This window comes from Antrostomus carolinensis, unplaced genomic scaffold (assembly GCF_000700745.2).
Source record: "Antrostomus carolinensis isolate BGI_N321 unplaced genomic scaffold, ASM70074v2 scaffold7714, whole genome shotgun sequence".
Taxonomy (NCBI): domain Eukaryota; kingdom Metazoa; phylum Chordata; class Aves; order Caprimulgiformes; family Caprimulgidae; genus Antrostomus; species Antrostomus carolinensis.
In genome coordinates, this window is record NW_010312761.1 from 69,715 (window position 1) to 93,973 (window position 24,259).

Sequence of the window (24,259 nt, forward strand, 5' to 3'; positions counted from 1 at the left end):
AATGGGCTCATTCAGAGGGAGAAAAGGATGGTTGGCACTCAAGTCTAAATCTCAGATCTTAGGGAAGACAGATAATAATATTTGCCAGAATATTTACCAAGATTTCCAGAAGCTGGATTCGATAGCACATTTGAGACTATCTCAACTCAACAGATTTTATGAAGATCAAAGTCAATACTTCAGAAGTGACAGTAAACGTAAAAGGTCATGCTAATGAGAGGAAGGAAGAAAATGTGAGAGTGGACCTAAAAGCATACCAAAGGTATGTTGAGAAGAAACAACAAGTAATTGCACACTGGCCAGACAAACAAGCTTTGTCAGAAATTCACGCTGTAAAAGCACATTCCTACGAGAGAGAGTTCTGCAAAGATAACAAGGGATTGTACAAAACATCATGTTCTGTGTTAAGCCCCCACCCAAATCCAGACCCATCTCTACCATCTCTCTTTAAATTTGAGAAATACTAATTCTGCCCTTTGAATCTCTTGTACACAGGACATTGAAGCTTCCATGCAATCTTAAAACAGTCACACAAATCACAGGCAATAGTTTTCCTTTCTGATACTTGTACAGTGGCATTGAAAAAAAAAAAAGAGCCATGTACTATACAGCATGCCTGACATCAGTCTGTTCAGTATCACAGTAAATACAGATCAGTATTTCTCAGTTTCTGCAAGGCCTACAGTGTTCTTTATAACTAATGGAGAAAGCTTACCCAGTTTTCAAGCTGACCAAGGCATCTTCAACTCCTTTCTGATTATACTTTGTCATGTAAAGGTGCATATCGGGGTAGTTGTTTCTGATATTCCTCTCTGTGCTTCCATTTGGGACCGTTCCAAATCGAAAAGGAGGTGAATAATCATACGGCCTTTGAAACTAGAGACAAAAGGGAAAAGTGTTTCAGGCATTCAAAATATGAAGAAGGGCAATTTCAGGTTGAAAAAACCAGCAGTTATATAAGATGCCTCAAATTTCCTCTAGGAAAATGCTGTGGGTTAATTCAGCTCTGTTATACCAGAAACTGTGTCTTCACACTGTCTGAACTCACAGAAACATCTACATTCAAAGTAAAAACAACTCAGTTTTGCCACTCTAACATGACTTTCTCCCATGCACTGTAATATGGCATGACTGCAGAGACTGGAGCAGAGAGATACTGGAAGATGTTCCTCATCTGCCAACATCTCCCTAGAGAACCCAAACTACAACCAGACACATTGCTAAACAGCAATCAAAAGAAAACAGTATTTTGTTGATAGTCATTTCACACCTTCACTGCAGGTGAGACACTGTGGGTCCCCACACAAAGAAGTCAAAAGGATCATTTGTACTGCTTGCTAGGGAGCCCAATGCCCCGCTCCTGGAGGGGTGCTGGTACTTGCAGGAAGCTTGTGTGCAAGGAGGGTCAGGGTAAGGGCTGACTTTCCTTCCACCACCGTGATTCAAGGGGAATAAAAGTACTTGCATCTTCCCCAGGGACTCAGTAGCTACGTCACTTGACATGAAAATGACTTCTGGAGCTCTCACACCTATAATCCTAGTCCCTCTTTATTCCTACCATTCAAAACTACAAACTGTTTGCTTGATGGCATATAGGTTTATGCTACAATTTTACATTGTATATCACCATTGCATCAGCACTGACAAACAAGCCAGGGAGTATCTGCAAAGGAATTGCAGTAGTGCAGAGAACACTCAGGTTTCAGATTTGGAAATCATTCGGATAATCTCACATAAACTTTTGCTAACAGACCTGAAAATTTTATATGCACCTTTTCAATATGTCCCTTTAAATTTCAAGTGACGCTTCAGGATTAAGTTAAAATGTTTCTTTAAGAAATAAATTAAAAAGGCCACTCAAATTAGAGGAACTATTGGCTAATGAGGAAATTAAATTGAGTATTGATAAAAGCAGGCACACGTGAATCCCCCAGTAAAATGCACTCTTTTACTGTTGAACTTAGAAGAGCAATCTGTATACCCTGTGCTGCAAGACACAGCAAATATTTATACAGCTGCTGCTTCCTTTGGGCTACTTATGTAATATTTCTCTTTTTAAAGTTTGGTCTCAGGGCATCAAGAATTCCCAGGATCCAGTGCCAATTTGCAAAGATAATACAAAGAGGTTTATACAAAAACTGGGAGTATTTTCAATTTCATCAAACCTTGACTGTGAAATTATTGCTGCAACAATATTTTCATGTTACAGAACTACAATTAAATGCTTCATTTTAATTAAGTATATTTTGACAAAGCATAAAGGAATGAACTCATATTTTTCTCTATTTGTTTAGCTAACAGATGTCTTACTTTTCCCATTTTCCCTTTCCAAAGCTTAACTGTTTAAATTATTACTTTGCTACTACTTTACACATACTAATTGACCCATGCACTAAAATTACACTGTATAGTAGTCATGGTTCTTAGTCTATACTTGCTCTCTCCTTTTTATGTTTATTATGCAAGACTGAGACAAACCCTGCACTTAAATATACGTCCAGAGATTCTACTGATATAGATATAGCTTGCTATTAACTTCATTTAAATCTACAGCTAATTAATCCCTGTAATAATGAGATGGCTTCCAATAACTCCTAATGTCTGTATCAAATTTTCCAATCAACAGAATTGGAAAAAAATAGTTAAAGAAGCAATATCAATTTCAAGATCTGTAAAAATTGTTGCTGCTCAAGCAGTTGACATTTTTTGTAAATTCAACTGTGGTGAGTATTCCGCAAGCTCAATTCCTAATCCTGGGGCATGGCAGGGAAACTGAGGGAACAGGAACATGATGGTGGAGTGTCCTGGTAATTTAGAAATGGAGTTTGGTTCTGAATATTCTCACTTTTCAAGAACATTCATATGACTTTAAAGTTGTTGGGAAGAGCTTCCTCCTATAGGTTGAAGGAACTGAGGTATCTGTCCTAAATTGAACATTCATGGAACACAAAAATACTTCTGCAGAAGAGCAAAGATAAATAAAAAGCACTAGTTCATTCAAAGATTGTGGGATAACAAGCAATTCAAGTGATGAAGGAATTCAAATACAGAGAACAGAGATAAATAGTTCTAAACACCATCCATTGACTGGAATTTCTTTGCACAAGATACCTAATCAACAAATTTTAACAGTCACAAAGAGATAATTTTTTGGAAATTGTCTGCTGCACCTGCCTGCTCACAGGCTACTTGTAAAGGAGAAAGAAAGAGTTTAAAACCTTTTTACTAACAGTGTGCTCATATCTAAACTGTATAAAGTTCTCATTAATGATTTTAAACTTGTATTCTGTGAACTGCCATGTCCTGGAGAGCATATAGGCTCTGCAATTGCAGCACAGATCTATGTGGCAGGCATGAAACATGAAAGAAAAAGCAACAAGTCTGTACATGCACTCATTTTCCCTGAAGCCCCATGATGGGAAATGATATAGATCATGTCTGCTAGGAAGCAATTTTCTTCCTAGACATTTTTTGAAATGTTAATTTTTTTAAATCACTAATAAAATCCTTAAATTGAATGCACAAGTTCCCTGCTTGAATCATAATTGTGGAGAGATCTACTGTTATTCAGAAGACTAACCAATTCATTCTTGTTTCCCCTTGTGCTGCCAGCTGCTAGAACTGTGACAAATGGTCACAAAACTCCAGTCCTGCTGATCTAGGAATTCCAAACAGGATGGCTGAGCTGAGGAAACAGCCCTGTTGTTTTTATTTGGTTTTATCTATATGCCTTAATAAAACTCACAATTTCACTGAAGTCAGTAAAGGCATCTTTCACAAACATTAAACACTGACTTAATCTGAAGAGTTGCATGCCTGCCTGAAAGGGCTGGTATTCAAAGCACTTGTTATTGCTCTGGAGTATTTTAAGGAATTGTGGAAAACATTACTAAAAGAATAGAAAACAGTAAATATTCTCCTTCTACTAACACAGATTTTAACAGGAATTATGGCTGGGTTGGACTGATAGAAAAAAACCCCATATTGGAACTCTCTGCTTTCTTCTTCTACCAGATGGAAAACACTGACAATGTGATTTCTGATCTTTGAAAAATATAGCTACTGTGTTTAGTAATTCCAAGACTATTATTATAATCATCAGTTACTGAAACGCAGTCGATATCTATGTCTGCCAACTCTCAAAAAACACTGTAAAGGTTTAATATTGAAGTGGAAAGATCGATTTGGGTAAAAGGGTCATCCTAACTACAACATCAGCCATGCTGCCTTTTGACCTCAGTCTGCTCTGAGGTCATATCTCTAAGTAACTATAGAATTTGTGTCATCTTGTTGCACAAAAATATAAAGCCAGTGTTATAAGAATAGTGTGAATCTTGCAAAAATAAGGAACTTTAAAAAGGCATAACTAGGGCTTCCTATTGAGGTTGAAGAGAAAGAATCCCCTAGACCACATGCACATGGGGCATTTCTTAAAATGTGACTGTGTGGAAAAGCCACAGCAGATAAATCTTTGCAAGACAATTTCATCCACTGCTATCTACTCTCCCTTAGTAATCTTGTCTCTCTTTCATTACATGAAAAAGGCATAAATGGCCTTAAAAGTAACAAGTGCTACATATGGCAGCTTTGCTGGATACTTTTGGACTAATTTTCTGTACCTTTCTACGAACATAAAGCTTTTAAAAATCTTTTACATACACAAGGATGTCAAAATATAATTTTCACCTCATCTTTTGAATAATTTAAGTTTATGAACACCCACCCTGAGTAACTCCAGTACATGCTGTGCCATGTATTTCTAGGTGACACACAGATGACACGGCATTCAGAAATTCATTAGCAACATTACAAAGGCTGAGGAAACTATCAGGAGGTCTTGAAGCCAAGAAGGGTAAAGAGCATGTTACCATGTGTTCAGCAAACCTGGTGAACCAGATGCTAGAGTGCAACACATTTCCTGGATGGGAAGACAGGGAATGCTGAGGGTCAGAGATGGCTGCTCAGAAAGAGAAGGGTTTTTTCCTGGCTTCTCTTCTCTGTAGTCTATCACATACAGGGCTGGCTTGAGAAACATCAGTATCTCTAATTAGGAATACTTTATTGCATTGACAATACAGCATTGACAAAAGAGCATGACTCCTCAGTTGTGGTAGTAGGAAAAAGGGGAGAGGGGGATGAGTAAATTGATATACCAGCCCAGAAGTTTTTTCAAAAATTTATTGAATTTCTAGATATTACATATTTTAAATTCATTTTACCCATACTTCTGTCCATTCTCACTGGCCTCTGCCTATTACTGCTTTGCTTGCTGCAAGGATTAGAGTTCTCTAACGAACAGCAGTAGAACTGTTGAAAATTCCTGAACTGTTCACCTACTAACAGCACTGCAGGAACAAAGCAAGGAGGAGAGAAAAATATTTTAATATTAATCAAATTATATTCCTATAAATTATCCTTAATTATTTAAATTTTTTAAATCCAAGAAACCTCAGGATTGTGGAGGAGGCAAAACCTGTGTATCACAAGAAAAATGTTTTGAAATAGATCATTGCATTTCTGGAGTTCTGGCTTGTTTAATTTAATCAGAAAAGGCATGGCTCCACTGATTTATTTCTATATGCTGCATGCAAAATTTGAAGAACTGTAAAATAAAAACAAAGGTTGCAGACCAAATAAATTATCAGAAAACCCCACAAGAGCAGATGGCATTTTCCGATTCAAGTATTTTTCTATTACTGTTTTGGTTTTTGTGGAAACAAAAATCCTACTTAGCAGAGAGAATAGAAAAATGACAAAAATAAGGAAGTTATTAGCCAAAAACTACAGAACAAATACTGACATTTTCCCAGCCCACAGGTGATAGTGGCAAATAGCCCATAGAGAGAAAAATAAGTGTGCACTGGCAGACCCAAACGCTAGTGCTGTTCCAGGTGCAAGCCAAATCCTGCCAAAACCAAGACTTCCCAGGAAAATGCTCTGTACTTTCTCACAAACAGGAAGAAGACATTTCTCAAATCCTATTTTTTATTCTCAAGAGAAGAATACCCTTAATCTGTCTCTCACTAAGACCATTACCTTAAAATAGAGGTATATTTAACAGTCTTCATACTCTTTCAAAGGTTTTGCGACAACACAACTTAATGAAAACTAAACTATCATTTTTTGGTTCTTTTTATCTGTCTTTCCCCTAGCCACGGTTGCAATTCATGCTTTGATACTTCAGGAGATCAATCAAAGGCTGGTCATAAAAAGCAGTTAAAGCAAAAAGCAGACACATGGCTAGGTGAGCTATTGCCTTCGTTTTAAAAACAATTTCCTTTACTTTCTGTCCTTTCAGATAAATCCCATGTGATGTTCTCCCCTGTGCTACACTATATTTAAATATTACTTCTTAATGTTAATATTTAGTTTCATTTTAAAACAGCTGGGCACAAACTTGAAAATGGTATGCCCTTCATGTATTTTGTGCATATCCATCACAACAATAATTTTGCAAATGGACTTCAATCCCTCCATGCAATATTACAAACAGTCACACAAAATAAATAAAAAAGAAGTAATTGCTAGGTTTCTGATTTATAAGACTATTGATTAAAATTCACAAGTACAAAGATCTGGGAAGTATGCTTTCAACAGAATAAAATTCAGTCATGCTAGAACAATACGAAACACAAGCATATTTCTTATTTATCAATTTATGTGAATCTTGAGTAGGGTTTAAGTGAACTATCAGAGTCTACTGCTCAAAGCACAATTCTGACAAAAGTTCTTGACTTAGGAAAGCCTCTTCCACAAACACATTAAAACTCTGTGCCTTATCCTCTATAATTTACATGTTTATTTTTCCTATTTACTCTTGTCATTTTCTGCAAGTAAAACATTCAAACATCTACAGACAATATGTATCACTATCATTTCTCTTGCTTATTCGTGCTGGCACCACTTTAAATCTGAACTCTGTCTTCCTTGCACACTACACAGAAAACAAAAAGACACTTTTTCAGGAGCATTAACTGGCTTCTGATAATCATTAGATAGTTGCTGGTTTTATGAATATTTAGTCAGTTAATATATTATTAATATTCCACATAGATATGTTAAAATAATTTTAAATATGCCTTCTCCACATTCAAACTCACTTTTTAATTTTTCAGAATTTTGTATATTGGTGAGACATTCCTTCTAATCAAACAGGAATTTATTTCCATCACAAAATAAAGGTACTTTTCAATTAATGCAGTTACTTTTGAAAAGGCAACTCAAAGACTTGAAAACAGTCTGGTATTTTCATGCTTTGGGTCTTTGGTTTGTTAGTAAAGGGTTACACTCAGAATGAAATTATCCAGGTTTAGTTTATTATCTTGCTCAGAGTTTTTTAGCACAAAGTACAAATTAAGGATTATGAAGAATGGACACTGACCTCTTTTGAACTGGAAACCTACCTTCTTATCACTCAGTCCAGTCACTTGGTCGACAAATTCTTCTTGAATCATAAATGCAGCTAAGTTGGCAGTATAACTAGCCAGGAAAATGACAGCAAAGAAAGCCCAAACCGACACCATGATTTTACTGGTTGTCCCTTTGGGGTTTTGCACAGGCACAGAGTTGTTGAATACCAAGCCCCAGAGTAACCACACTGCCTTTCCAATGGTAAAGGATGGTCCATGGGGATCTGTAATTCCAAAAAGCATTTATTTTCATTGCAATTAAATTAAACCCTGGCAAGTTTTCCTAAATAATAACAACAAAGTACCCACAAAGGCCCAGTTAAAAAATATTTCAATACATATTCACTGTACTCCCAATGAAATCACAGGATTTACCATAGATACTCTCTATTGTAATGACATTTATGTTCCTGTTTGCAAAAAATATTTCAACTTCTTTTTATGTGACATTTGCTTAGTTTTAAAATTAAAATGGAAAGCACAGGTTTGGAGAAGCAGCAAACTGATATGTCTCCTGCAGTAAGGTATGTGCCACAGTACTGACTCTTTCAGTGTTTTGTGCCAGCGGACATAAAAATGGAAAACTGTGGGTTTAAGCCTTAATGATTCAATTCTAGTGCTTTTCTCAGCCAAATTATTTTGTATCCTCTGCTGTCTTCCAACATTATGCTTTTTGATCTTTATGTAAGCATGTTTAAGATCAAAATGTGTGAATACATCACCTACTCTTAAGCAACTTTGCTCTCAGAGGATAAATCAGTAGATCAACACAAAGGAGGTACCTGTATAGGTACCTAACTTAGAATGAACCAGACTCTGGTCACCTCACGCATTCCGAGTCAGTTCTGTGGCTCAAAATGTGTTGGCACTACAGATAAAAAACTGTCCCAGCTAATCCATTCTGTAATTTTTGTCATTCCTGTTTTCAGTCAGATTTTCATTCATCCCAAAGCAAGAAGTGGTCAGCACAATGCCCTCATGCCCACACAGTGGCAGAAGTGGTTTAGCAATGCCATCATCCACTTCAAAGGCCTCATTTGTAGAGCCCATGAAAATAAAGGGAAGTTTGTTCTTACCCAGCTCTAAGTACAGTGCAGTTATCACGTATTGCTCATCAGCTAGACTCCCTTTATCCCCAAAGGAGAGAAACATACCTCCCCTGAATGTGACTTATTTAACCTTTTTATAAGTACCTATTTTAATTAAATAGCAATTCAGACAATAAAATTACTCTCTAATACAGTGCAATTTTTTCACAGTGCAATCAAGCACAACATCTTAGATTATCCTCTTTCTATTCTGCAGCAGTGCTCAGAAGAGAGAGTGCAGTACAATAAACACAACGGAGCTGACTTTGGGTTTATGACACTACCTTCTAGAGCCATTTGAGATTGAGCTGATAGAGGGATAATATGTATTTTCTGAGCAACAATGACAAGGAAAGCATATGCCAAGAAAGTCTAAAGTTCTGTTTATGCTACTGGAGACTGTATTACCATTGAGCTTCATCCTGTCAAAAATGCCTAGGGAAATGAGCAATCTACATAAAGATTCACATTTATTTAAGCTTCCCATGTTTCAAATGAGCAGCAGCTAGATTTGTGGCAAGTCTCTAGAGCCAAGTTAGAATGGTCTAGTGCCATAATATGCCTTTGTAGCCATCAGTGCACTAAATAATCAATTCTGGTACATGAGGTGGCACAGAAAAGAACGGCCCAGCCCCTAGATCGCCAGTGTCTATATTCACCTTTGATTTCCCCATCCTAAACACGGCGTTTACTTTGGACAGAGGTTACACATTTACCATCTTATTGAAATGATAACACCATCTAAGCATTACAATAATCCCCTTTTTTCAGGGAACAAACCAATTATAATCTAGAAGAAACCATTAGCTTGTAACAGTCTCCAGAACTGTGTTCACCAAGCTGGAAGATCTCTTGTTATAAAATGAGGCAAGTATAACTTAGAAATTAAAACCAGGCTGCACTCTGAACTGTAAATAAAGAAAGAGAAGGATAAGAGCACACAATACATGAAATCCTCATGTTCAGGTCAAAGTGCTAATAATATACAACTGCAGCTTTCACTGAGAAAGGCAAGCTCTGTATTAAATTTGTTGTGCAAGTATATTTAAAAAATGAAGTTTCTATAACCATGGATGCTATATAGAAAGCAGTGATGCCCTTCTGCCACTGGTCTCATTTCAAGGCTGAGCTCATCAGAATTTTTATAGGAACTATATAAAACTACAGAAAACACAACTGCTGTTTTTCCAGATTACCCACAAAATCACACCAGTTTAGATCATTATCACTGAACTAACCATGAATTCATACATCAGAAGTCTGTAGAACTTATTCCAATGCTTTTTTAAGCTGAGAATCTACAACTGATACAGTATACTAACTGAACACTGCCTGAATACAACTCCCTCTGATATCACTTACTCTTCTATATGTTTTTATTCCAATGAATTAGAACACAAACATAAGCATATAAACCCTCAAGAAATCATATTTTAAATGAAGAGCATAGTGTCACAGCTGTTTTACTGTTTTATTCCTACATTATGTTTATTTTAAAAGATGGAGACTGAGGGGTGGGAAATATATGATTTTTTTAATAGCTCTAGGGTCGTGTAAAATGCAAAGCTTACCTCTCCCTTGTGCTAAGTTCCTGTTATATCCTACAGGGCTAAAGTACTCAAATATAAAGACAGCCATGGCAGACACGATGAGAAGCATCACAAACATCATCACCCAGACAGAAGCACTAAAAGGCTCTGCAGCAAAACAGACAAGAGAAACAGAAACACAGTTCATTAAACCAGTCACAGCACAAGAATTCTAATGTCTTCAGCTAGGCAAGCCCAGCGGCTGTCTTTAGATTAGCTTTTACCAATCAAAATGCTAGCAAATAACAAGTAGCAATATATGAAGAACTGCTGTTACTATACATAAAATTTACACAGTCAAAATCTTAAATGTAAGTTGCAATTTAAAAATAAAAGCTGCACACTTTTCTTTGACAAAGCCTTAACTGACACTGAGTGGCAAAAAATTGGTTTGACTCTCTGCGTATTCAGTTTACAATCAAGCAGCCCATTTCTGTTTACGCTATGTTATTTATCAACGGAATGGTCCAACCATTATGACTGTGTTTCTGCAGAGCAAAAGCAATTAAGCATATGTTTAATACATTTGGTAATTCAGTGAAGTAGATTTCTCTCTCATTGTCTATCCAAGAAAAAGTGCTAGGAAAAAAAGCTAAATACATGCATTCAAAGTAAATTTTTTTGTTTCAGATTATTTCTCTCTATGTTCATTTTCCTGCACCTGCAATGAAGAAGTTTTTACCAATTGCAAACACGTCCTTGCGAAAGTCTCACTCTCATCAGGGAGCAAATTTCTGAAATCAAAATGTTTTTAAGGAAAACTGCATGCCAGTTTCAAAGAGAAAAAACATGATTAAGTACAAGAAGTATGTTGGAACAGAAAACTAAAAGAGTTTCAAATACCAGACTTAGCATCAACTTTTTGAAAGCGTTGGATATGGTAATAGCATGTGATAACACAAAATTCTTAAATATTACCTTTGCCCAATCACAAGTTCTCTGTCGTTTCAGGAGTCCCTGTGGTAGCTGGCATAGTATGAGGACATATGTAAGAAAGGTTTTGTATGGCAAAGTAATATCTTTTTATTAGGTCAGCTTATCTGGAGGCATTTTATATCCTAATTTTTGTAGATAATGCAAGTGTGAGTGTGCTCTGAAGTGTGAGGAAAAAAAATAATCTTAGTATACTATTTCAAATTAGGACAGAATCAAGAAGCACTTCAAATGACAAGAAATTAGTTTGTTCCAGTGCTTCACCTGTTTTTGAAAGCCCAAGAGGTTCCTCCATTCTAACTTCTTCATGCTTTGAATTTAAATTAACATTTGAACCACTGAGAATTCTTCCATCATTGCAAGAAACAACTACAAGTGAGAGCTGAGGTGTGCTAAACCCAAAAGCCCAATCTGAACCTTACGGAATTCGCATGAATGACTCACTCAGAAGTGTAATAATTTGGGCACAAGCATAGAAATCTCATTAGATCATTTGCCTTTGCTACCATTTCCTCAGGAATCTGGAATCAAGAAAAGACCAAATTCCAAATACCTCATTGGTGATTTTGGGTGTGTACTAAAAAGGTAAGGCAGGGAAATTTTAAGCCAAACTGTCCTCTTTTTGTTTGTAAGATGAGGTTAAGGAACAGTATTGCTTTTAATTTTAATTGTTTTATTTTTAAAAGAGGTTATGAACTTCTTTCAATTACTGTAATTATTTATTTGGAAGAGAATAGTAAGTTAGCAAAATAGCAGAATTCTTAAAATGCAGAGAAAGATCTGTTCAGATGCAGACAGGTAAAGGACATTATGTAGCCAAATACAGTTAATAACAAATATTCTATGAATTCACATATTAACTGGAATAAATTGGAATCCACATAAAACTATCATAAAATTTTGACAGCATTTTCATAGAAGAAAGCAAGCCTGATAAAACTCTTATCAAAAGCAACAGTGTAGAAACAGCAATGGTAATTTGTCAAAATCTAAATAAGGCAAAGGGGGAAAACAAGTCGAAGAGAAAAAGTGAGCTATAGACAACAGCTTAAGCAGAATGCTCTTTAATAATTTAAGCAGTCTGGTAATGAGGTGGAGGATTAAAAGCAGCAACAGAAAAAGAAAAAGCTATTTAGAATAGCAAGCAGTAGGACTGAACAAGTACAAAATCAACCAGAAACTGATCATCCTGTCATATTAGAGATCTAATTACACATCCAGCACTGTTCTTTGATGCTCGAAGGACAGAAAGAAAACTTCCCTCAGCCAAGCAGCAAGTTTTATAATAATTTTCAGTAAAGCTATGATATGGAAGAAAAACACTAATATATGACTTGCCAGTGTCCATTTCTAATGACTGACAATGGTGAATATTGAGCAATGAAAAAGATGTCTTACTCCACTAACTTCCAGTTTTATCTCCCACCACCAAAAACAATGCTTAAACAATACATAAAATAAACAGGGGCACAGATTTCCTCTTCCACCTATGCCTCCAAAATAGAAAACTGACCTTACCTATGAACTCTCTCCCTCATAAAAATATAGAAACTTGGATTTGAGATTTCCCTTAATTTGTTTGAGTAAATAAAGTTCAATCAAATCTCCAAAGAATCCTTAAAAAAATTATTCATGGATCTAGTACATATGAATTTTAGTATGATACAAAATTTTTTAATGTGGATAAAATTCTTATTTGAAGGAGCGACTCACATCAGAAACAGATCATAGCAGATAATGAGGAAGATGCTGTAAGCCCATCAGTTACTTGGATCTACTGGACACAATCACTGAACAGAAAATCTAGTTCAGATAAAATCCTGTACTTGCTTACATACATAGTAACAAATCTCAAAAACAAATATTTCATGAACTGTAACCAAGTGTTATGCTAAAAAAAATATTGTATTTGACAGATTTTAAAAACATCTTTTAAAATAATTATGTACAATGACTCTATTCTCAGACATTTACTTAACAAACAAAATCAGTTTGTGAATAAATTCAGTTACTTGTCTGATAGTATTTTGTGTGGCAAAGCATTTTACTGCTATGCACATCTCATCTAAATACTTAATAAATTCCAGCGAAGTGGCAGTTTCACCTGTATCTAAAAAATCAGAACATACTTCTGAGAGCACAGACTTGATTTATTGGTGCAGTAAATCAGATTTCTTCAGAAGTAATGCTATTCTATAGAGCCTTATAAAAAGAGGTTATTTTTACTTTTTGAATTATAGGTAACATTAAATGCATTTTAGAAATCTAATTACTATGTTGTTGTGAAAAATGCAAAAGCAGCCTCTCTTTTGATGGTAGCTATAAGCAGGTTTTTAAGGGGTAAGCAGAGTTCATAGTAAAAATCAACTGCACTTGCAGTACATTCAGAAAACACCCCAGTACTTATATTTCAAATTATAATTTCAACATGCTGCAACTACAGTTTTAAAAATGAATTACAAGTCAATGACTTAGAGAAATGAAAAGACATTATCTGAATATTTTCATTAAAAATACAGCCTCTTATAATTTCATTTAAAAGTCTTTTGTTCATTAAACAAAAATATTCACCGCCAACAAAATCTGTTTAGATATCACTGGATTTGGGAAGTTATTTGATTACTCACTATGTTATATTCATTTGCATCATCTCTGTTATGCACCTTTATGGAACAGGTATGAGAAATAAGCTCTGTGGCTAAATGATATTTCTTGTGGAAAAAAACCCACTTATTTGCCCACTTGTAGCTGATACTGCACCAACAATCTGCTCCTTGATGGCTACAAGCAATTTCAGCGGAAGTGAAGAACTTACACTTAGAAACCTAAAAAGAAACCACACAATCAGTGATGCAAAACCAGCATCACTGCTGATCCAATGGACTTGAACATACTAAACTGTTCTGTAAGATACCTGGAAAAAATAGTGGTGGGTTGGGGTTTTTTTCCCCCAGTTTCACCTAAATTATTTTAGAGTCATTAGCAGTATTTTCCTGTGCAAAATATCTTTAAAAATATTGGGCCCAAACACACGATGAGGAACTTAACAGCATTCTGTCAACATGGTACAAACTTCCTAATGTAAAGTTCAAAACTTGACAGAAACATGTCAGTGCACTATATAGCTTAACAAACAATGAAACCTACCCAACTCTACAGAAATGCAACTAAATGTTCTGGAGGGGTTGGAGAATCATACCTAGAAAAGCAGATGGTGAAACTGTGCCATTGCTCCGTGACACCATGACACTAATCCCCGTCTCAACAAATGGCACTGAAAAGTCAACCACTTCAGAGCGCTCTTCATTAATCGTGAGAGACCCCACAGCCATTACTGCACGATGGTATACCACCTGATCCACAAAGAGAAGACATCGCCAATATTACTCAGTAGAGAATACCTCATTTCTCCAAAAGAATTAAAAGCAAACATTTCTAAGTTCTTACTTAAGAGCTCTTTTACCTAACAGAACTTACTTCACCAATCATTCCATTCCACACATTATTGACTTTTTTGCCATGTTTCCCATTAGTCACCAAATACAGGTCATATGTGAACTTCACAGTTTTAGACAACTTCTTCAAGATATCGATGCAGAACCCTTTGCAGCACTTCTTTACGTTAGTTCCTTCATTAGTTGAGTTGCTGTCAACAGAGAACAGAGACATAAACATTTCTACTGGGAAAAACAGAACCACCACAACAGCAAGATTCAGCATACTGTGAAACAACATTTCATCATACTCATGAGTGACCATGTTTTTCTCAATTGATGGAGAAATAATCCACAGGATGCTTTATATAGTGTTTCTAGCTCTTACTACACATAATGCAGTTGCTTGGTGAGAGACAAACAGAGATAATGGTAGACCTTGTATGACATGCTTTCTGCTGCAATACCCAGCCTACTGCACTTCGATTCTCCATCAAGACAAGGTCTCCTCTTCCTACTCTCTCTCTTAGGCTTAGATTAAACTTTTATTACTTTTATTCTCAAGACATAAGACTACATGTCGTTTGGTAATTAGACAACTCTCAACATGTAAACTGTATAAAGGCACAGTTTTATGTGCATACAAAACGGATGCTACACCTTTTTCTGCACTTTGAGAAGGTGAATTTCAAGCCACATTTGAGTGCAAAGACAAGGACCTTCCCTCTACTTTTTTCTGAAATGCTTGTTTCACAACCTCTATAACTTTCTAGTATAAGCATCTTCAGAAGCCAACACAATATTTAATAGGCTTTGAAAGAGTTGAAAATAGAAATAAAGATAGTTTAGTACTTGAATGAGTACAGGTATGTATAAAAAAAAAAAGTTTCTCTGGACTTAGTCAGTATGTTCACTACCATTTAGCAGTCTCTGGAAATCTCCAGAAACATGAATTCTATCCCCTAACAACTGCTCAGTAAAAAAGTGTTATTATATTCAGTTCATAAATACGTAGACTGAAGCACAGAACAGGTGAAACAACACGGGTAAATCCACAATGAGAATTTTCCCACTGATTTCTAATGACTGCTCCAAAGTTACAGAGCAATCAAAGCAGGAGACTTTTCTCTATACGGTATGTCACAGTGCTATTTTATGCTGGACTAGTTTATCCTGTACCAAACTTCAGCATGAAAATACATTTTCAATAGGAGACATTCTCAAATTGTTAAAGACTAATTAAAATAGGCATATTTCAACATAACCAGAAATAATTCAAAGAGGGCTCTTTAAAACAGTCCATTTTAGAACACTATCTTCTTTCTTGTGACTGGAAAGCGCTAATTCTAGCTGACTCTGAACTTACTATAAACTTGCTGTCTTGTTAATTCAATGTGACTTACCTGTATATAACCAGAACCATTCAACTTATTAAAAAGGAAGATGTGCAAACATGAGCAAACGGTGTGGGAAAGAGAAAGAGGAAATGAAATACAGAAGGAAAAGCAAATATAGGAAGCAAGAGGAAAAGAACAGCAAAGTATGAGAAAACAGCTATACAATGAAAGAAGCAAGGGAAAGAATTAATAAGAAAACAGGGGAATATCTTGCCCTCAAAAAAAAAAAAAAAAAAAAGGAATGTTGCGTATTTACTTACTTAATTTTGACAAATTTACGACATGGCACAGTGTTTTTTTGGCAGCTCTCCATCAAAGGATCCACATCTTCAACAATGACAAAGGGAGCTTCCTCCAGGGTGACAATACTCAAATGGTTATCGTCTGGGTCGCTGTCTGCAAAAGAGCTGTACCTTGGCCAGACAGAGTACTTCAGGCTCAGCGAGTTGTTCTCCCATTTCCCCACCTGAAATGCCAAGACATGTAGGCTGCTGACATCTGCTTGCTTGTTTTTGACAAATAAGATCTAATAAGAAATGTACTAGGATACAGTTACAGGAAATTACATTGCAACGACAGTTGTCTTCGGTTTTTGTTATCAAAATTACTTTAGAACATTTTAGCACTTGCATGAAGTGAGAAAATGCACTGTGTTAAAGAAAAATAAGGTAATAAAACTAAGGTAAGGTTATGTTAAGAGATAACAGCTTTATAAAAACTGGTTGACATCAGTGAACACAATCTGTCACCTGATGGATGATGGGCCATGACTAATGGTCAATTTGTAGTAATAAGCAAACAGACCTCAAAAAAAGGAGAAAAAAAAAACAAAGGAAGGAAAAATCCCTAACTGCCTGCACACATACACAGCAGACTGATAACCAAAGTATCATAATACCATTTCTGTATCTTCTCAAAAGGGAAGATTTCTCTATTATTATAGCGTGAAAAGCCACTGTGAAATCCTTTACCCAGGGTTCCATCCCACATTTTTAGTAAACACAAGTTTAATTGTGCGTTATTTAGTTCTTATTAGAAAGAACGTATTTTTTCTGCTTTAGTTAATGCCAACTGTTGGAAGAATTTAAGAAATCATACTCTACATAAAAATTGTCTATTTATTTACTTTTATAAATTACCCCTTCTAAATTAACCTGCATTTTTCTTCCCCTTCCAGAAGATCAGAAAGGGGCACATGATTTAAATATTTTGAAAACTCTAGCATTTCCTTCCCCAGATTGTGTTTAACTACTTTGTATCCATAAATCTAATTGCATGTTTTATCTGAGTAGTGATGACAGATAATATGAATGAGCTAGCACAAAATTTATAACCTAATGCATTTTAATAATTCTTCAGTTACTTAAGCTAAACAAATTATAACCTAATCATGAGACTGCTAAAATATTTGTTTTGCAAGGAAAATGGTGGGAATTAACAGTACAATGAGAAACTCAGGTCCTAAAAAAAAATGTATGAAATTGTCACCTAAATTCTGTCTTTGATAGACTTTAAAATGAATCACAAAATTTCCCAAAGAATATGATTTTTATCCATTCTTGTTTAGGCAAGCACATAAGCACACACCCTTTGCAGTTCCCTTTCCATCCTGTTTATAAGTCAAGATGTTTTGCTGGACTTCATTGTGGGAGGCAGAAATACTAAATCTCTGTATTAGGAAGTTCACACCTAAATCAATGGGAGCCAGGCACAGGATTTATACTACGTACAGTTCTACTATGAAATTTAACCAAATTACAAAGGATGAAACCTTGGTGAGAAAACCAATTTCATACATAGGGAAACAAATTTATGTAACACCATGTGACATGGTTATATTGCAAAAACAGTTTAATTGTCAAGTTATTGCATATAATGGCATTCACAGCAGAGTCTGAGCTGGTTTACATTAGCTTACAGCATTGTTTGTATCTATGGCCTAAGTACACCCTGAAGTTGGCCATCTGGAACGGGGAGAATTCCAGCCAGCTCAGTACTTCAGTCAAATAGCAAACGTGCCAAGGACTACGATGCATTTCAGAACTGGAAAATGTGCTCAACTGTGCCTATTCCAACCAGCAAGAGGAAAAGAAACGTGACTGAGGCTCAGCTGCATTTGTGTGTTCAGCACTATAGCAGTGGTGGAACCTGCCTTTCTAAATCCCTCGATACAGGGTTCTGGGAGGAGGCAGCTCTGCCTGATCCTGAAGCATTTCCCTCTGCAAGTCACCCCCTGCACATGGACCAACAGGAATACAAGCTGCCCATGGCAACATGAGTTCATCTAAGCCTATCAAAAATGTAACAACTGTTTTGATGTTGTTAAAAGAGGAATCATGACACTTTCATACTTCAACTGGAGTAACTGCCATTTTACTGTTCTGAGGAGGGTATAAACAGTGATATTTTTAAAAGGCTGATTTTGGGGATGTGCTAATTTCTTTTAACAGTTGCATCTGTATGGAAGTGTTATGTGTTTGAGCAAATCTCTAAAGTTAGGTACAAAATTTTTCATCTGTTGCATTCCATGGATTTATCTCAATATTCACTTCTTGTAACATAATTTTTTTTAAATAAATAAATAAAAAATAAGGCCTTGCCTCGGGTCTTAGGGCATCCCTACTTCTCTGTCCAAAGAGGTCTAATGCTCTCAGATTTGCTCTGCCACTGATGCTGGACTTGTGAGTGAACAGTTTTCATATTTATTTGGCATTTTGATTTTAAAATAGCTATTCTGTTGAAGATTACGTGTTGCACTTCTATCATTCTGCTACAGTTTTGAATGATCAAAACACTTTTATTTTTTAATTATTTGAAATGGAGGACAAGAACTTAGTTTTATACAATTAAAGCACACAGCCAAAATATTTTTGTATTGGAAGCCTTTTAGCTTGTGCAGAACTAATTACAGCACTGTTATTACAAATATGAATGATATTATTTACACAATGTTTTGTATCTTCTTATATTATTTAGTACTTTCAATATTCTTGTGCAGTTGGTAGTATTCCTTTTTTTACAGGATGAAGGGTTGAAATCACAGAGAAAAGGTGTAGAATAAGCAAAATGTGACCAGGTTGCCATTGTAATAGAGAGAGTTTATGAAATTGCATCCATATGTAGGTGTCCTGCAGGATCAGTATTTATGTCACTTATGGATGTCAGGTCTAATATTAGATCCAGTCAATATCTGTTTTGAATGCCTTTAAAACCTTCAAATGCTTAGGGAAAAGAACAACAGGTTAAGACAATTACACATGCTCATTGTATTTCAGAACATTATAAAGAGCTCTGCTTATGAAGTGTAAGAATTGGTTTGCAGACCCAAATGTTAAGTCCTTATTCAACACTGACTGCTGAAGTGGCTTACCTATGACAACAAAGCAAAATATCTGAGTTAAAAAAAGCATGCCACGTCCTGGTTTTGCCTATGAAGGTCACTGTAAATGCTGTATAATATGAAAAATCTCATACATAAAATATGAAAAGTAGAATACGAAAAGTTCAGTTACTGCTTTCAGTAGGAGACAACAGTGACATCTGAATAAACCATTTTATAGTTGAATAGTTTACCAACCTGGACAGTTCCAAAATTCAATTGCCTCCAGTGTTTGCAGCACTCATTTTCAGTGTGCTACCTCGTGAGCATTATAGCTACTGATGAAATGAACTAAACATGGCATCCTCCAACCAAGTCCAAGCATCTAGATTTGAGGTAGAAGGGTCTGTGTTTAAATTAGCACACTTACCTACTAATGTTGGTATCTCCCTGATACATTCTTTATGCAACGTTTTCTCATTTTAATGACAAGTTATTTGAACACTAGAACACATTAATCTGCAGGTTAAACTACAAACCTCACTAGGGAACAGTAGTGAACAGTAACTCTGCATACCCTTAGCAGAGACCAGAAACAATTTTCATAGCCAGTCTATCAAAGACTAACAGGTCTGCAAAAAGAAAATAGTGGTAAACCCCCATGTAGGACTGAAACACACTGCCTCTGCTGTGGGAATGTTATCACTACAGTGAAGAATGACCAGTTCTTTCCACCTGCAGCCTAAAACTTCTGGCTGGTATTTGATCAGTCTCAAGGGACTTCTTTGCCATTCAGAAGCTTTTTCTGATCTCCTCAGTCCTTAGGCCATCACCGCTTGCAAAAGGGTAGCCAGAGGACAACAGGGAGTTAAAATACTGCACAGGCCTGCCAGGTTACCAAAATTATTTTGATATGGTGGGAGATGGATAGAAGAGAACTCTTCTGAAGATAATTTCCACTGTCCTAATTTCTTGAAAGAAAACAGTTCAGAAAATGGTCAGTTTATTGTTCAAAACATAAATCCACCATTTGAAATAGCTTGCAAACAGAAATAAAGATGTTTTAATAAAGACATTGCACTTATAGTTCTGGACTTGCTATCTAGAAATACATGCTAATTTATGAGGATATGTAGAGACAAATTTGAGTTGAAAGAGTTACTGCTCTATTATCTGTTTTGTTTGTGTTATTGATTCATTTGAAATTTTAACTTTTTGTTTCTCTGAAACAGAATGGAAACATTTTTAAGATTTCAAAACTTTGTGTGGGTCACACACAAAGAAAATTTGAGCTCAAAAAATGCAGACATCCTTCATTATGGAACTGTCAAAAGGTGCTTGCAAATACCTTTATTGTGTGGAAATGCAGCAAAGTATCCAGAGATTTTGACAAATTTTTGTTATTGCTAGTTAGACTGATCATGATGTGGTCTCAATCCCAGAGAAATATAGAAGACGGTCCTCACTTGAAAACAGGCCAACAGAATAATTTTTGGGAAAGATTCTGCACCAAATTATAAAAATACTTGTTTATGGCCAAAAGGCCAAGACTCTCATAAAAAAAACCAAAATAGTTTCAATAGCAAATCAAACTCTTGATTCACTATTGTAGGTGCAAAACTCGGCTTCAAGTATGGACTTGCAATGGTACTTATACCATTGTACTTATTTTGAACTTGCACATTCTTCCCTATTTTCTCCATCTTCATATGCAGTCTGTAATATTCCCTTTGGTTTAATCTCTACAGGATACAGGAAGGAAAGCAGAAAATAGCTGAGAGCACGGAAGAACTTGTTTGGTGCCAGACTGAATTAGCAATCACAGGGTCCTCATCTCATCCACCGTTGTCTAAAGCACCTTACAAATACCCACGTGGTTTGACCACCTCATGCATGCCTATTTATTTTTTGAAGCCAAGGAGGGTGGTAATGAAGTATTTGGTGTGTTTCTGTATAACAGCTAGATAAATACAGCTAGCCTAAAACAGACAGACAACTTGCCAAGTTATGCATTGTTGTACCTCACAGAATCACCTCTGCCACTGCACCCTAAAGCAGTCTCTAAACACTACAAGGATGACTGACATAATCCTAATCACACACTCTCACAGTGATCATCGAATCAGAGAAAGAGAGCAAGGCCAGATCCTGAGCAGAGAGAGAAAAGAGCAGAGTATGTTCTCCCTTGTGTGCCAGTGCTGGCAAGAAAAGTAAGTCTGTCACACCGGCATATCTCAGAGAAAACAAACAAATAGCTCAGTCCTATCACCCTCTTTTCCCAGCAGATGGGAACTGTACGCAATTCAGTCATCATCCTTTTGTCAGAAAAATTGTTACACGACAACATGGATACTAAATGCACCCCCAGGACTACCCGACCAAACCTCTGAAAAGAGAAAAATTTTCAGGGATGTTCTTTCTGCATTAAACACACACACATATTGCAGATGTACTTTTTGAGGTGTCTCACTTTTGTGAAGAAAATAATGCTGAGCAAATGTAAAATTTAACTCATCTTGCTTTATAGAAAAATTATTTATTACTTTTATTTCATCACACTTTTCCACTTACAAGGAAGAGCTACTCTGGCAAGTTTTAAGTCAATAACTAGAAAGCATAAATTGAGTTTGTTGGGTTAGCAATAACAGGCAGCTGCAGAACAAAGCACAAGAGCAAAATCCTTCCTCCAGAAACAGCATCTGCTATGTACCTTCTGCTGCAAACCTTCGTGTCTCTTCGTGTTTCTGAGGGTCCATATTTCACAATGACACTCTAAATTTAAATGACAAAATATGATGCAAATACTTTAATGTCTTATTAATAGGGAGTGTTTCACAGTCCTGGGTGGTTTGAAGAGGCCCATTTAAAGACTTTGAAGTTTTCAAAATTTGCTGCAAAACCTCATACGGGGTATGCAAATGTACCGTGCTTCCCTCACAGCTGCTCCTTGTGCTGACAGGAAGGCACCAGCACTGCAACCAGCAAGGCTCAGAGGAAAACCCAGTGCCCAGAGAGATTATAAACAAACAGGGTGAGAAAGAAAAGCTACCACCTCCTGTAGCCTCATTTTTCAGTATAGAATTTGTAATTAGCACTCACCAAATCCTCAGTGGTTGGTATAGTTTTGGTACTGGGGAATGTCCCAAATAACTCTGTGTAGCATAAGAGTTCAAACTCATGCCAGAGAAGCCATTTTTTGAGTTGATTATGTCATTAGAAAGGAAAAGAGCTAAACAAATTGACAGTCCCTTCCTCCACTTCCCAGTGAGGGGAGACTTTCTGTCACCTCTGCACTCAGTGAAGATCTTACAACTCTCCAGAAATGTCCAGATGCCCATACCTTTACCTGAACTTCCAGAGAGGAAGAGCTGTCCTGAAAGTTTTCCTACTCTTTAATCACCTCTCCAGTATTAGCTGTAAAGAACAGGAGCAAAGCACACGTTGCTGCTTGCCAAGGTAGCTGCAATTCCTTTACAGCAGTAGAGAGGAAGAACCCATCCTCCTTGGGAATACAGGATTTAAGAAACACTGCATAATAATTGGTGCAACTCAAACAATTCAGTACAGAAAAGGTCAAAGGAAAGGCCTTTAGGCTAAGTAAAAGCTCACTGATCCAAAAACAATATGCAATTTTCACTCGACAGTAAGTGTCAGGATAGGCATATTTACAGGAAGACTAAATACACTAACCAACAAGGATGGAACAAAGAAAATGACAACCCAACAGATGTTAAGGAGCACGCTGTTCTGCTATGGGCAAAGATAATATATCATGTTAGGTTACAGAGCTACTGACAAAAGATATACCAGCAAATGGATGATTAGGTCATGCAATTTCATCTGTTCTAATTAAAATATATGCATTTCTTCCCAATTTTTAGGGAATGTCCATCATGAGGCACCAAGATCCTTCAGCTGTCATGACCCCTGCTCTGAAATCAATGGAGATTTCCCAAGAAACTACCCTGTACCATCTCGATGACTTTTTATTATCACAGTACTAAAACTCTGTCAGATATCTATTGGTTTTTCAGTTCCTGTCCAGTGAAGTTTCAGCTATACTATCGGATATGATAGCTGGCCTTTCTCGGCTACGTGACGGTGGATGTTAGTAGCCAGATGGAGCTCTCTGTGAAGACCTTGGTTCATTTATTCCAAGCAGAAATCATGCACACTCTGCCCACTCATTCCTACCTAGATACAAATGCGTATAACCTCACACAGAGCTTGTAAATCTGGCATATGCTAGTTAATCAGAGCAAAATCAAGTTCTCCATTAAATCCTGCATTAATAGAAAGTTAAAGATGATGGGTTACCTTTAGAATAAACCTGGATGCAAGTAATGGCTCTTGCAGTGACATTTAACTAGCAGTTGTGCTATGTAGTACACTTCTTGTAAAAATTCATTGACTTCAAAAATGTAGGATTTTTATATCTCACAAATTCTCCCAGAATACAGACCACCACGGTAATTTTATCTGTACTTATCTGGGAGCACCAGTAAAAACTGTTTTTACCCTGGAACTCATCTTTACACATGGAATACTCATCTTTAAATGCTATATAGTCCTCACTACCTTACTTAACACATATGATATGCACAGCTAATTAAACCGCCTAATTTTGCAACTGCTAATTATATTCTAGTATATGATTTTAATATGGGATTGATTGGTTTTAGTTTAAAAAAAAAAAAAAAAAGAAGAAAGAAAGAAAAGACAAGACTAACAGACTGTGAAGTTTGTAACTCAGTGAAGGTAATGTGCCGGGTGAGACACCCAGGTCACACCTCACTGAGATAAGCTTAATGGGAGAGTTACAGCTGGTAGTTCCAGACCTCTGAGGATTTTTCAGCACTAGCACAGTGCTCCTGAAGCACTTTGGTGATATTCGGGCAACACTGTTAATTCTGGCAAATTTATCAAGTTTCACTGAAACAAGAACATTGAGCTTGTTTTCTTAAAAATCTCTTGCTTGAGAACACCAGCCCCTCTGCCTGTCAAGATTAGCGGCAAGAATATGAATGTTGATGTCAGAAGTTTGAGTAGTTGCTTTCAGATCTGTCAAAATATCTTGCTGGATGCCTGCT

The 24,259-nt window shown here is 36.4% G+C and overlaps 1 protein-coding gene across 1 annotated transcript in view; it reads right to left on the reverse strand.

Annotated features, from left to right (window-relative positions):
* Nucleotides 1-24,259, reverse strand: part of GRIN2A (glutamate ionotropic receptor NMDA type subunit 2A) — a 171,081-nt gene that overhangs the window by 33,408 nt on the left and 113,414 nt on the right. The window contains exons 4-9 of the mRNA XM_010167098.2: nucleotides 16,111-16,316; nucleotides 14,497-14,665; nucleotides 14,219-14,372; nucleotides 10,069-10,194; nucleotides 7,404-7,633; nucleotides 716-876 (exon numbers count right to left, since the gene is read on the reverse strand). Of these exons, the coding sequence (XP_010165400.1) occupies nucleotides 716-876; nucleotides 7,404-7,633; nucleotides 10,069-10,194; nucleotides 14,219-14,372; nucleotides 14,497-14,665; nucleotides 16,111-16,316 (1,046 nt within the window). The remainder of the gene's footprint in view (nucleotides 1-715; nucleotides 877-7,403; nucleotides 7,634-10,068; nucleotides 10,195-14,218; nucleotides 14,373-14,496; nucleotides 14,666-16,110; nucleotides 16,317-24,259) is intronic.